The sequence below is a fragment of the Podarcis filfolensis genome (genome assembly GCF_964270895.1).
Source record: "Podarcis filfolensis genome assembly, chromosome: 12".
In the NCBI taxonomy this organism is placed as follows: Eukaryota; Metazoa; Chordata; class Lepidosauria; order Squamata; family Lacertidae; genus Podarcis; species Podarcis filfolensis.
In genome coordinates this window covers 18,996,483-19,011,563 of record NC_139614.1, presented here as the reverse complement: position 1 = coordinate 19,011,563, position 15,081 = coordinate 18,996,483, and the positions used below count along the sequence as shown (strand labels likewise).

Sequence of the window (15,081 nt, the reverse complement as noted above, 5' to 3'; positions counted from 1 at the left end):
AAAATGATCCCAGGGATTACCCTGCTAAATAAGCAGGCCTGGTAATAGGATCTACCCAGCAACTTACTTGGCTCAAGGTTTAGCTAGTTCTAGCAAAAGGGATGAGAAATCTTATGAGGGGCAAATCTCATGTGGACAGGATTTCTTTCTACCTTTAAGATATTTCAAGGTCTTTATTGAAGATATTTTAGGTCACCCTTCAGTCCTAAAATCTGAAGGGTATTTAATTTAAAATAAAGTAGTAGTGGAACCCTGAAGAGCAAACAGCATCCCAACATAAGTAGGAAGTTGGAAAAACAACTTTTAGGGGTGGACTTTGGTTTTTCAAATTTCAGGAGCACCCCGTGCAAGCCCAAAATTTAGCAACCCCCTCACCTCCCATTGTGCTCAATTCACTACAACACAGTTGCAATGCCCTCCTGGGCTCAGCACCTAGTGTGGCAGAACTGGTCACACTGCCTTAAATCCATCTCTGCTTTTGGTACAACACATGACAGTTGCACCCAACCACAGTCACCCCTATTATGGCAGGTCATCAACAACCAAATTAAACGTGATGGTTACTTGTTGCATCATATACCCGCCACACCCAAGTTGCAGGCATGGCGGGGGGGGGTTCACCAGGGTTGTAAAAGTGGGAAAGGTTTTTAAACCCTTTCTGCCTCTGCAGAGGTCCGAATGAAACACCCTTCTGCAGCTGCAATCGGCCCTTGGAGCAGAGGAAGCTTCCGCTGGTGACACTGAGAGCTTGTCTCCCAGAGCTACCCGCAACTGTCACAAGGCAGTTCTAACTGGGATTGCAGAAGAGCAGGTTAAATCTTTCCTTCACACGTGTTACCAATCCTGGAATAAATCAGCTACATGGTATTTATTAAATGGTTTTTTAAAAAAAAAAAATTCAGCAGCAGGAATGTGTTTCATGCCATGCCAAGTTTGGCTCTAAGGTTTTCACTTCCACCTTCCATCTCTTATATGAGACTAGCAAGGTAGCACAATGACATGCAGTCTAAATGGAATATCTGCATCTGCCAGGAAGTGGCATTTCATGCTTTGTGGTGGGCTGACGACCATATGCCGTTATTGCTATGTACTGAATTCACAAGCTCTGAGTGCCTTCTGGCGGTTCCCTTGCTGCGAGAAGTGAAGTTACAGGGAACCAGGGCCTTCTCGGTAGTGGCACCCACCCTGTGGAAGAGCCTCCCATCAGATGTCAAGGAAATAAACAGCTGACTTTTAGAAGACATCTGAAGGCAGCCCTGTTTAGGGAAGTTTTTAATGTTTGATGTTTTATGGTAATTTAAATATTTTGTTGGAAGCCATGCAGAGTGGCTGGGGAAACCCAGCCAGATGGGCAGGGTATAAATAATAAATTATATTTATTAATTATTATTATTATTATTATTAACCATTTTACCACACAAGCAGGCAGTTCAGACATCGAAGGACACAGATTGCATTGGATCACATTTACTTCATTTTAGAAAATGAAGAAACTTTGCTAAGTGTAAACTGCAGCATTTTTCATTAATTTATCATTGGAACATGCAGAATATCAGAGTGGAACAGTCCTATATGTTACGGTATATTTTGGATTTATCACTGGAAATTAAAATGGATGGTTACATTTACTCAGATCAATCTGGCAAGAAACACACATACACACAGAGGAAAATTCTCAGAAGCTATGTAATAAATGTAAAATCACTGTTTGAGGAGTATAAACTCTCTTCAGAGACATTAAAAGGTATGTCCTTGTCAAATTGTCCTGTTAAGTCAAATCTAATTTGTAGCCTATCTTTCCTTAGGCTGATAATGTTCTAGTGAATTTGACATGTCTCCGTAGATTTCTCAGGCTGGGATGAACTTACAGAAGCTTCCAGAAATACACTAGACTTTCTTAGCCAATGTATGTGTTTACAAAATGTCGTTAACAGGCTTGGGCATCGAAACACAGTGTGGCCTATGTTTCAGTACTATATAGGTCAAAGAGGCAAATGGAACTCAAAGTGTGATACGGCATGTCAGAAAACTGAAGCAGAATGCAAAGGTCATATTGCTAAGCATATACACACACACTATGGCATGTGTGATGAAGCCCAGAAGCTCCATCCCCAAAGTGATCGGATTTCACACAAGAGTATTTGGCTAAATAGCAAAGCAGCAAACTTAGGTAGCTTGTCATCCACAGCACAATCTCTGTTTCTAGATACAATAGAACCTCTACTTTCAACCGCCTCCACTCGCGGACGTTCAAAGTTGCGATGACGGCAAACCTGAAAGTAACTGGCGGGTTTGCCACCATTCACGCATGTGCAGGAGCGGCGATCACTGTTCGCACCTGCACAGAAGCAGTGATCGCCGTTCACTCATGCACAGAAGTGGGCAATCACTGCCTGCACCTACGCACAACTGCGCCTCTCCCAGAGACCCATTTCGCCATAAGGACAGGCCTCCGGAATGGATTGTGGTCATGAGCAGAGGTTCCACTGTATTAGATATGATAATAGGTTGGGAGCAGAAAAGGCAGGGCAGCTTCAGTAACATCGTCCAGTGGCTCCCCTTCCTCTTTAACTTAAGGTAGTATGCATGTAACATCACTATACAACACTGGAGACATGGAGCAACCAATGAAAAGAAAATTTTCATGATGTGTTGTGCTCTCCACCTCCTTGTAGTGACATTTACATTGTTCCACGGCATCAAGGTGATGTGACTTTCTCACCTGTGCCAACACCGTCCTCTGAAGCAGAGTGGGGGTGGACAATCACCACATGTGAGGCCACATAACACCGGTCTTGAAAGACCTACATTGGCTTCCAGTATGTTTCCAGGCACAATTCAAAGTGTTGGTGCTGACCTTTAAAGCCCTAAACGGCCTCGGCCCAGTATACCTGAAGGAGCGTCTCCACCCCTATCATTCAGCCTGGGCACTGAGGTCCACCTCTGAGGGCGTTCTGGTGCTTTCCTCACTGCGAGAAGCCAAGTTACAGGGAACCAGGCAGAGGGCCTTCTCGGTAGTGGCGCCCTCCCTGTGGAACGCCCTCCCACCAGATGTCAAAGAGAAAAACAACTACCAGGCTTTTAGAAGACATCTGAAGGCAGCCCTGTTTAGGGAAGCTTTTAGTGTTTGACAGACTATTGTATTTTATTATTTTGTTGGAAGCCGCCCAGAGTGGCTGGGGAAACCCAGCCAGATGGGCGGGGTATAAATAATAAATTATTATTATTATTATGTTGGTGTCATGATACAAGAGTAATGATTCTACTGGTTATGAGAAAGAAGGGTGGAATCTGACACAGAGAAGCCAATTTGGGGTGATGCTCCCAGTCTCCCGTAATATGTAGCTCCATTCTTAGCTCTCTGATTTTCTAAATTACTGCAAAACATATCTTCTGTTAAATTATTGTTATACTTCATTATAATGGCACAGAAACTTTGGCATTTAATGTTGGTTTGGACAACTATGAATTAATTGCAAGCAATGCCACCCACAATGCACCTCTAGCCTTTGCGAAATTGCTGATTCACAGGATATCACATTGCCTACATACACCTTTATAATGCCAGTTCTCCTGCTAATGTCAGTACTTGTATCTCATTTTGCCTTGCTTTGCTCATGACTGCTTTGGTAATAATGATAGAATAAGAAAAAGAGAGGAATAGAAGTTTTTGGTGTCTTTTTTAAGCCATGTAAAATATGCAGTTAGAGCTTAAACCTTGCCTCGAAAAATCAAACCTCAGCAAATTAAAGCCAACGTGGAATGGTGTCCAAAAGATGAAAGAAAGAAAAAGTCCAGCCTGGGTGTTATGCAAAACTATAAAAAAACCCAGCAAGGATGAAAATACCTAAAAGCTTATATAATGTCAAAAGATAAAGCGAATATAGCATTATTATATAGCTAACTGAGCTATTTAATTAAACCCAACCTAAGACTCACAAAAATATTTACATCCAGTTCATGAACTCACGGCACAAAAGCAGTTATAAGGCAAATACAAATATATAAGCTTTTGCATCACACACACTCCTTTTTTCTCTATCTGTGCAATCCTATTACTAATAGGGTAGAAGGATATCAACCACCACTTGGTGCAGTATGGGGTACCGTCTATTTCTTCAAGCCTAACCATGTCTGCTGAGAAGTTTTATTGAAAATGGGGCTTACTTCAAGGTAGGTGGGGTTAGAGATTGAAATCTCCTTGCATTGCTGGAACCCAAAAGAATCCTGGTGCCAGGGATCTATTGCTAGCCTAAGACCATTGTTATGCCGAAGAATGGAGTGTGTGCAAACTGTTCATTAAAGGTAAAGGTAAAGGGACCCCTGACCATTAGGTCCAGTCATGACCGACTCTGGGGTTGCGGCACTCATCTCGCTTTATCGGCCGAGGGAGCCGGCATACAGCTTCCAGGTCATGTGGCCAGCATGACTAAGCCACTTCTGGAGAACCAGAGCAGCACACGGAAATGCCGTTTACCTTCCCGCCGGAGTGGTACCTATTTATCTACTTGCACTTTTATGTGCTTTCGAAATGCTAGGTTGGCAGGAGCAGGGACTGAGCAACGGGAGCTCACCCCATCACGGGGATTCGAACCGCCCACTTTCTGATCGGCAAGTCCTAGGCTCTGTGGTTTAACCCACAGAGCCACCCACGTCCCATGTAAAAAACTGTTCATTAGTAGTACTTTATTTGTACAATTAATGGATATGTTTTCTTTTAAAACTTTGGGTTGTATCCAGACAATCATTTGCCTAAAGACCTCCCCACAGCAACCCCCTGAACACTGTCCCCAATCTGCTCATGGGGGTCAAGGAGTCATCCACAACTGCACCAAGGAAGATATAGGGAATGGCAGCAGCAGCAGGGTTACCATATTTCAAACACTGAACATTTTACCAATTTCTGCTGCTAGAGACAGCAATATTCCAGATATGTCCGGGAAATTCTGGACGTATGGCAACCCTAAGCAGGAGAGAGTAACTGGCTGAAATCAGACAGAGCTACCTTGCCCAGGCAGGTTTTCAGGATAAACTCATACTGTTCTGGTTACAACCCACCTTTGTTAATAAGAGCTGAGAAGCTGTTTCCATTTTATTTATTTTTCAGATTTATCAACTGCTCCACAGAAAGAAGCTACCATGGAAGTGCACAACAAGGTAAAATACAAAGATACAGACTCAATAATCTAAAAAAAAAAGCACCCCCCTAAAAAACCTATTTCTACAATTGTACAGTTAATTTTCCATAAAAAGACTGAGAAAGCATTTTAGGGAAAGTCATCTTAAAGAAAAATGACTTCAGTGGCCACCTAAACATCAGAACCTAGGAACGTGTCTAACATCAGCTGGCAATGGATCCCAAGGGGCTGGAACACTTGTTCGAATTTCAGGAATACAAAGGCACTTCCTGCAACCTTGATTTACATTCTTGTCTTCAATTTCTAGCAAGCTGGAAACAGCTCTATCAGAAAAGAGCTTAAATACTTTGGTTTACACACACACACACACACACACACACACACACACACGGTGACCCTTGGCTTTTCCAGTCAGAGGTGCTTTGTTTTTGTTTTGTTTTTAGAAATAATAAACTTGCATGCTATCACTCAGGGATTAATCAGCCTGTGTTAATTATTTGTCAGCAAAAATAATTTAAATACTTATTTTGAGCAATTGCTTAGAACCCATGAGCAAACACTGTTAAATATTAATTCATATTTAATTACTAGAAAATGCAGGAATGGACATGTTCTTTCATTAGCCCCGATAATTTCCGTTACTAATCCGACATATACAAATTAGAAGTAAATTACTCTTCTGTGGTATGGGTTTGTTTTCTTGCTAATTCTCCAGGGGATTTGCCCCCCTGAACCCTATAACTGTTGCACGCCAAACAACCACGGGGTGGGAGCTGCATATGTGTGAGCACTGATTATCTCTTTGGCTTGAAATATTTTTTTTTAAAAAAAAATGAGTTCAATGGATGACATAAGAAATGGAAACAACATCTGCAGTAGAGTACTTACTGCATTGAAGTTGGGGAAGAGATTGACAGCTGCTGCAGTGTCCAGAGGGAATGGAAGAAAGGGTTTGATATCCAACGGAGGCTGCAGGGCTGGGGCTGGAGGACGTACCAGGGCTGGAAGAGCAGGGCTCTGGCATGTACCTCCTATACAAAGAAAGGAGGGGAAAGGGAAAAAAAAGTGAAATCATACATAATAGATTTTTAATCTGGTTTCATTGTATTGTAGATAACAGGCACTTAAAACTAAGTCAGTTAAGAGTGTCAGCCATCAGTCTCTTTGGCTTGGCAGCCTGGCAGGAATACACACACACACACAAAAGCCTGCCAGGCTCTTCAACTGTGCTGAAGGGCCACTACTCTCTGTGGAGGCAATGGCTCATGCGCCATGAAAACGTTGCTTGGGCAAAGGCATAAAGCACAGGTTTCCATCCCCCCCCCCCAATCTAATCAGTTCAACAAAACAGATGGTTGTGTAACTTTGAGGACCTCACACTTTGGGTCTTTAAGGAACGATTCTGTGTCTTACTGCATACCCTCCAAACTTTCTCAGATGAAAACAGGGACATCCTGCCATACACTCCAATGTTTGGAGGATCTGTTACTGTCTTCCTCTTTCTGCCTGTCTGTGCTTAATGAAGCACCAAATAAGGTAGAATGAAGCCAAATAACCATCTGATTCGTCTTACAAAGCCACACACACATATAGGACCCCATGGCAGAAGGGAAACAGCTTAGAAGACAGGTGGGGTTGGAGGAGAGAAGGAGTGAGTGTTTAATAATAATAAAACGAACATTTGTGTTTAGAACACTTTTAAAGGTTTTCTCTTTGCTCTTAATAAATGAACTAATGTTATTTCTCCAAACGAATTATGAGGCTTTACAGTGAACTTTAAAGGCTAATCTTACCAAGCAGCCTGAAGAACTGAGTAAGAACCTGCTCTCTTAAAAAAAGAACAAAATGTGGTATTGAGCTATTATCTGAAATTCTGACCAAAACAGTTCTTCAGTGTAACTGGCAAGCCCTATAGACTATTGTCACAGGTTAGGGTGATCAAGAATTTCAGTGAGCTAGTGTCCCCTGCTAATGCTGCTTCTGAGCGTTCTCTGGGACCCAGATGGAAATGAAGCAATTCCTTTGCATACTGTGATAAGCAGGCACCTGCTAAACACGGACCTCAATTTTTCTTGTGGTTTGCCCCCATCACAGACCACAACATATTCGGTTGTCTGAAAGCTGGGAATATTCAAGTCCTATCTCTGCTTACAATGACTCCTGTATTTTTTGGTATACTTCCAGAACATCAATTCACAGCTAATTAAGATTCTTTGAATCCTGTGAAATTCTTAAAATATGCCTGTATTCTCTTAATCTGACAGGCGGGTAGCAGACTGCAAAAACTGGCAGGGGAGTGTCCAACCCCCCCCCCCACCTAAACAAACAAACAGAGCACCCCACAAACAAAATGCAGTGGTCATTTTCCTCCCTGCTGAAAATATTCCACTGAAAGATAAAGAATGAGTAGAAGGTAAGAAACTTGATTCCTTTATATAAGTTAAGAGTTTCTTTTGCAATTACAATTATTATATAAAATCATTGGATGGATTTACTTCGAATGTGTTAACTGCAGCCAGAAAAGCTGTTAACCAGAGTTGCATTTTAATACATCTAATTGAAGGCTCACAGTAAATGATTGAATTAACTTGCTATATCAAATTATCAACTCTCCTACTTTTGGTAGGAAATCTGCTGGAGACGAAATTATGTGACAACATGCTTTTACCATCTTTTCAATTGCTCTCTAAAACACCTGACAAAAAAAAAGTTTAGCGAAAGGGAAGCACTGGTCTTATAAATCAAGTATATCAATTTATGGCTCATATTTATTTCACATTGTACACTGACTTCCATGGAATCTCTTGTGATTTACAACACTTGTGAAAGTGGAAATTGAATCCGACCTTTAGAAGAGCGCCATTATGGGAGGGGAAGTGATAAAAGAATAATACAAGTCAGCACTCATCTTAGGCAACCAGACAGTCATTTATCAGCTGCTTAAATATTGGCTAAATTGACCTGTGGGAGTCAGAAGTATTTAAGGCACTGCTGTGAGAAACTTGGCTAGATAGACTGTTACTTTGGTTCAGTACTTCAGTGCAATATTGTAATTGAACAGAAGAGATTAAATAAGAATGACTGTTATAGCATACAGAAAAAGGGCAGCTAACCCTGTGCCCTCCAGATATTGTCTGATCCCTCTCCCAAGACCCCAAGCTCATGGGAGGAGCCCAAATCCAACAGAATCGTGGACAGCCACAGATTGGCCACTCCCAATAAAGAGGGCTGCATCTAAGATCTATGGGTTATATTTACATTTTCAAAAAAGAGAAGGCTCTTTGGTCACTGAGGATGATGCAAGGGTTGGTCGTAATATTGATTTTCATAAGTTCCTTGCCAGCACTAATCTAATATCTTGGGATTTGACTAACTGAACGTTGGGAAGCTTGAGAATTTCCAGGCAGATGGGATAGCATTTTTATAAATCCACAGAGTTCACAGCAAGAAATTCCCAGATATCACCCAAACACTTTGGCCAGATCTCTAAGTCCATGATCTCTTCTGCATTCAGCAGAACACCCAGAGCACCTCATTTATCAGAGCCACTAGTTGCATTAGGTACAAAATACAATCTGAAATTTCAGTATGCTTGCCTGACTGCTTGGCCCTTGGATCATTAACAAACTAGAACACTCAATGACACACAATTGCCAATACAACTCAAGTGTGTATCTTAGGGTTTCTCCAAGCCTTGTCTGACAGTAATGCACTACATCTGTCTGGCTCCTGGACATATTGGTCATGCCCATGTCTCTGAATGACAAATCTATTTTGGAATATCACGAACTTGGCAAATCCATACCCAAGAATATCACCAATAGTAAAAACTTTCATTTCCTTCTTGTCCCAAAGATTTGCTCCATGCTTCTTACCCAAGTCACAGCAGGTACAGCCATGTGTTACGCTCCATGCAAGCCTAATGACTTAAATGTGTGTTAGCTGGCAAATCCTTCCTGTGAAATAGACATAGGACTTTTCTAATCAATGAATGTGAGTCTAAATCTACCTTCAGTTTTTAAAAGATGTCATACTGCTGGCATATAGATAAAATTAAATGAGGGAGATATGCAGGGCAAATGAAGCGACAGGACAGCATATCCACCAAGACTCTTTCCTTCCCCATCAGAAATCTGACAGTTTTGCCTGAACTTGAACTTATGATTTATTTTAAAGACATGATATCTGAATGGCAGCAGGTACAATGACTGACCTTTTCCCAGAGGGAGGGGGGAAGCCTCTGTATAATCCCAATAAGCAATATACACCACACCAGTTGCTGTGCTCTTAGTTTCTCAAGGAAAGGGCAGGGGAACATACTAATAACCTTGATCATTTTACAGCATCAGTACTGGAAAACTCTTCAAAAAAAATTAGGAGTTAAGAGTCACACAAAAACATGTAAGGAGTGTGTGTGAGAGAGGGGGGAGGGAGGGAGGGAGAGAAAGAGGTATTGGCATTTACTTCATATACACTATCCAATTGGATAGCGTATAACAACTACACAACTATATTCCTGCTAGGAGGAGAATGGCATTTTACTATCAATTCAAAATTGCAATTCTAGCTCTTGGAAAATACAAAACCGTTATGCCTTAGCTGAAGCAATATTGCCTGGATTCTTAACAATGAAGCAATTGTTTGGAAAGTCCCATACCTACATGCCTTCTTACATAAAGTGCACAGTGATTCGTGCAGCAAAATTCTAAGCATGCTTACTCAGAAGCATATCCCATTCTGCACAGTTGGATTGACTCTCAAGAAAGTGTACATATGATTTCTACATTAAAATGCATCATTTTAAAAAGCAGCACGGGAAATGGATTTAGGCAAAATCAAACTCTTTCTGAGTGTAGGAGATACTTTACAATACAGTGGTACCTCGGGTTACATACGCTTCAGGTTACAGACGCTTCAGGTTACAGACTCTGCTAACCCAGAAATAGTACCTCGGGTTAAGAAGTTTGTTTCAGGATAAGAACAGAAATCGCGTGGCGGTGGCACAGTGGCAGTGTGAGGCCCCATTAGCTAAAGTGGTGTTTCAGGTTAAGAACAGTTTCAGGTTAAGAACAGACCTCCAGAACGAATTAAGTTCTTAACCTCTTAACCCGAGGTACCACTGTACTGAAGGTTCCCTGTAACTTCCAGTGATTCTTTCACTTCTGTTTGATGCTACATCAGGGAACCGAGGGCTGTTGATCTGAGGGCTATGACAACATTCCAACAATGGGATCAGATACAGTCTAACAGAACATAAAATGTTATGAATAACATGATGCATGATATTTCCACAGCAGTAACAACTTGAAGCTCCTAAACTGACTGTGACATTAACAGATATAAAAAAATGCAAAGTGCCAGCAGTTTTCCCCATGTTTATGTAAATTGATTTCAACATACATAATACATGCACTAAGATAACAAACATTTTAAATGTTGGGCATTTGATTCTTACACAAATTGCTTTTGTTGCATCTCAAGTAATTTGTATTTGCACTATTCAGTTATGTCCATGCGTGCCTAATATATTTGCAAATGGCAATCACATCTTTCCATCCTCCTCTAGTTTAAAGGATTATTTCAAGCGCTATTTCTAAAGAGATTCATACGGCACTCCTCTTTTGATTGTCCTTTGTAAGTATGAAAGCAAAGACAAAAGACCTCTAGGACAAGAAAAGTCCAGTACATTCTGAGTGCATTGATGTTATCATTGTTCATAACTGCTCATCAGTGTTCCACTCTTGTAAAAACTATTCAAGTTTTTTAGCAGTGAGAAGTACTATTTACATCTCTCCCCTGCTAACCGTTTGTTAACATCTCGGACAGCTGTATGCACCATTTTCTGCTGTGTGTGAAGTAGATAGAAAGAAGAATTTGCTTCTGGGGAATCTATAGATCCTATCACTGTGAATGTGCCCATTTCTAAACTCTTTCCTGTCAGCTGTACGATTAGTCTCAAGAAGCAGATATCTTATCAGAATCCTTCTCTCAAATATGCTTGCCAGCCCATATTTTGTAAACCCAGGGATTTCAGTCCTAGGATTTTTAAAGTTACTATCCTCTGAAATTCCCTAAAAAGATGGAGCAACCTTATATTGACATTTACATGTTCAAGTCAACCTTAAAAAAATAAAATCATTTGTACATAAGTACGAAGTTTTTAACAGTTGATCACCCCGCAAAGCTCAAAATAAATTAGCAGCCAGAAGAACACTAGCTCTGCAATAATAAGACCTATAAGTTTAATTACTTCAGACAGTGCAGCTGGATTCAGAAAATGAAGCTTTTAATATCATGAGGAAACAAAGAATGGCTATAATTATTTTTCCTTTGGACAGAACTGGGTGAAAGTTGCAGGCATCGTAGCCCCTCCTCAGGGGGAGTGGCTTACAAAGGAGAGTGAAAATGGTGCCATCCTGGGTTGTTGGTGGCAAGTCTGCAGGTATGTGTACCAATGCAGTACAGTGCAGGCCTGGCTGCTGTTTTAGGGGTCGCTTTTCATCATCTGATTCCTGCTAAGTGTGTTTCGTTTGTTAATTGAGCCCCTCGCTGCTAATCAGAGGCTTCCTGTTAAGTCTGTCCGCTGTTGAATCCTGAGCACCCACACAACACACAGGTGATATTTGGAGGTTTTGTTTTTGCTATCTTTTTTGCGCTTTGATTTGTGTGGCTTTTTCAGTTTTTTGACTGTGACTTCATTTTATGGGGCTGACCTGTGACTGTGGCTTGTGGCTTTGTTTTTGTGACTTGTTTTTGTAACTGTGTGGAACCCAGTTCAGCTACTGGTTGATTGTGTGACTGCAGAAATGGATAAAAGCACCCCGCCCCCATCCAAACAATGACTATCATCAGTGCACGTAAGGGGAAAATGTAATTTTTTTTCATCTACAATTCTGTCTTATTTATTTTATAGTGCAGTACACTGATTATTGCCTTCATTCTATGGATCAATAGTCTCGTTAGACAGTAAAATTTGTGTTAAATTGCTGTTTTAGGGGGCGTTTTTCATTGTCTAGAACGGATCAATCCATTTTCAATTACTTTCTATGGGAAAGCACGCCTTGTTTTAAGTCTGCTTTGTTTTAAGACCGGACTTCCGGAATGGATTACGGTCTTAAATCAAGGTACCACTGTACCACCAACAATTCAGAGTCCCCTGAACGCACCATCTCTGCTTCACCTGGCACCAAGGAATGCAGTGCCACCACTCAGAAGGTGCCACTACCTCTGCCTTCCCACTCACAAGCTACAACTAAACCTGTCAAATTGGATAAAACAATCCACTTATTTTGTACTGGGCACCTGGGCATATTCCCTCATAAATAGATCAATTCCAGGATTTTTGTAGAACGAGAGCACTGATATTTTGCTGAATTTCCAGCATAGTTCCCAGTTTTGACTGCATTACACAGTTCTTGAAGGGGGGGACATTAATACCCTTGCATGTCTAGCATATTGCTGGCATCCGCTGACCCATTTGTAGTATGCAGCTGCAAATCTACATACTTAAAATTAGCATTGATATCTTCCTTATTGCAACTAGGTTATATGCTTGCAACGAAGCTACTTTTTTCTCTTTCTCTCAAGTGTTTTCAATATAGAAAGTGTGCATTTAAAATGTTGCACCACTGTCTCTGTGTTGGATAATGATATTACAGGGGGTGGAGAATAACTGAGCCACATATTGATTGATCACATGGAGAAGCTATTATTTCCTGACATCTAGCTACAAGTGAATGTGTTTCACACTTGAGAGAGGGAATGAGAGGATAATTTTTTCAGAGGTTGGAAATGGAGCAAGACACTTCAAAATAATAAAAAAAAGTATGGAAAAAATGAGTGCCATTTTTTCAACCAGTTTTTTTTGTTAAACTGAAAACATCTGAAACTTTCAACTTGCCATTGACTTTGTCATCATTGAAGATAAATTATTGTTTTTGACTAGCCTGAGTAAATTTCATTTTTTCCTCTATATATACATAATTAATAATGATGGTTTGGCAGAGCAGATATTAACTTTCCAGCTTTATTTCTGAACAGCTCTTTCCAAAGAACGTGGACAGAAAAAAATGCAAAATGTATGAACGCCACTATGGAAAATTTCAAAACTGTTGGCATTTCCATGTGACATAAATTGTAAATCTACATTTTTAAAATATTGATGTCTAGGATTTGCCAAAATATCAACTTCTATGTCCCTTCTCTTTTTATTCATGACATTCCCTTGTGTCTTAAGAGGTAAGTGAACAAGACTTTTTAGTTTGTTTCACATATACCATATATGCTTTCCCCACTGGCTTCTGATTTAGGGAATCTCAGGGATGGATAACCAGCAAATCTCCAAGATGTTGCTGTGCTATAGCTGCCATAATCCTTGACCACTGTTCATCCTGGCTGGTGCTGATGGAACATCTGGAGGGTCAAATATTTCCATCCAATGTATGCATGCACTTGTAAATGTACTTGTTCACAACATGTGCTGCATGCATGTTTGAATGAACATGATTGTACACACATCTCAGTGCCGATTCACTTGGCATTTTTGGGTGGTAATATCCAGTCTAAGTGAAACAGCTTGGGTTTTGGGTAGATGGCGCACAAAGGAATCACTTGACCATTCACTGGCATCATACAACAACTAAAAAATACTCATGTGAATCTTCAATACCCCTGGCAATGTTGAACAAATTATTTTCTTGGGAAATGTGGCATGACTCATGCTCTTAACAATGAAAATGACATAATCATTATCTATTTGAAACATTCAAACATATTAATATAAAGCCACCTTTCATTCTATTGTCGTTTGCTAATTAGAACGATTGATTGATAGGCATCTGATGTGTTTTATCTTAGCTTTGACTAGAAAATTAAATTAAAATGAATTCATTTCTACTGAACTGAATTAATTTCTAATGGAGCTGGTGTCCCTGTTCCCTTCAATGCTGTAGTTCTTGAATATGCATCTAATTATATTGGACATTTAAAAAGAATTGAACGCTGAGAACACAAAATCCTCCTCCTCTTCAAAAGACAGTAGGAGTTCCACATACATGCACCTATGTTACACAATCCAACTTTCTTCAAGTAAGAAGGAACAACTATCTAGCAATAGCAAAATATTCTCACCTTGTTAGACATCTGGTGTCTCCCCCCCCCCCGCCAGTCATTTAACAAATGCTTAAGTTTCATATTCATCAATTGACAGATAACATGAGAGCTTAATGTAGTTCCTAATCAAGGAGGTGTTTTTAACTGAAAATTTGAAGTGGAGGCAACACATGCTGCTCTTGATCCCACATGACTGTGAAATCATCTGTGAAATAAGGAGATCAGAAGAAGAGCAGTGTGTTCCTTTGTGGACACATTGTGTAATTATTTTGGTTGAAACAAAGCATTGTTCTCTGGGTACAAAAGCAACAATGTTGTTTTGTTTAGGGGAGAGAGGCAAGAAATCCAGAAACATAGTACCTGATATTTCCCAAAACCTCTTAAATATTCTACAGATCGAGCTTTTTAAACAAGGACTGTGTGGCTTTCTTTATGATGAAAGTGTTCCGGATTAGATCCTCTGTTATTTACTCTGAGCCTAAGCTGTGGTTCAGCAAATAAAGCGTTAAGGTAAACTGCAGGGAGGAAAGACGTGAAATAATAGCTATGTTTGCCCTGCACAGATCTTGGCCCTGTCCCTGCTATTTAGGCTATGCCAAAAGGGACTGTACAATAATTGCTTCCCACTGCTCCTTACTCTAGCTCTTCTGTTTGAAGAAGTGCTATTCTCATGGGGGTTGGAAGAAACATGTACTGGCAGGAAATGCTAGCAGCTAAAACCCAGCTTTCACATTCCAAATGGATACTCTTCCCAAGGCTTATTAGCATTTGAACTTTTTTTAAAAATTATATATATATATTAATTTCCAGCATCCTATCCTAAATATCATTT

At 40.4% G+C, this 15,081-nt stretch overlaps 1 protein-coding gene and 1 long non-coding RNA gene across 17 annotated transcripts in view; one reads left to right on the top strand and one right to left on the bottom strand.

Moving 5' to 3' along the window:
• The window catches only part of ZNF385D (zinc finger protein 385D), a 589,542-nt gene that overhangs the window by 127,752 nt on the left and 446,709 nt on the right, over positions 1-15,081 (bottom strand). For all 15 annotated transcript variants that reach the window (XM_083578081.1, XM_083578088.1, XM_083578094.1 and 12 more), the window contains one exon: positions 6,027-6,169. In XM_083578081.1, coding sequence (XP_083434207.1) covers positions 6,027-6,169 — 143 coding nt within the window. The remainder of the gene's footprint in view (positions 1-6,026; positions 6,170-15,081) is intronic.
• LOC310745648 lies at positions 1,445-5,607 on the top strand. 2 transcript variants are annotated; one of them, XR_014540275.1, is made up of 3 exons: positions 1,445-1,744; positions 4,066-4,173; positions 5,108-5,607. It is a non-coding gene; the product is annotated as an uncharacterized lncRNA (long non-coding RNA). The 2 variants fall into 2 exon arrangements; XR_014540276.1 differs by lacking the exons at positions 1,445-1,744; positions 4,066-4,173 and adding an exon at positions 2,319-2,378.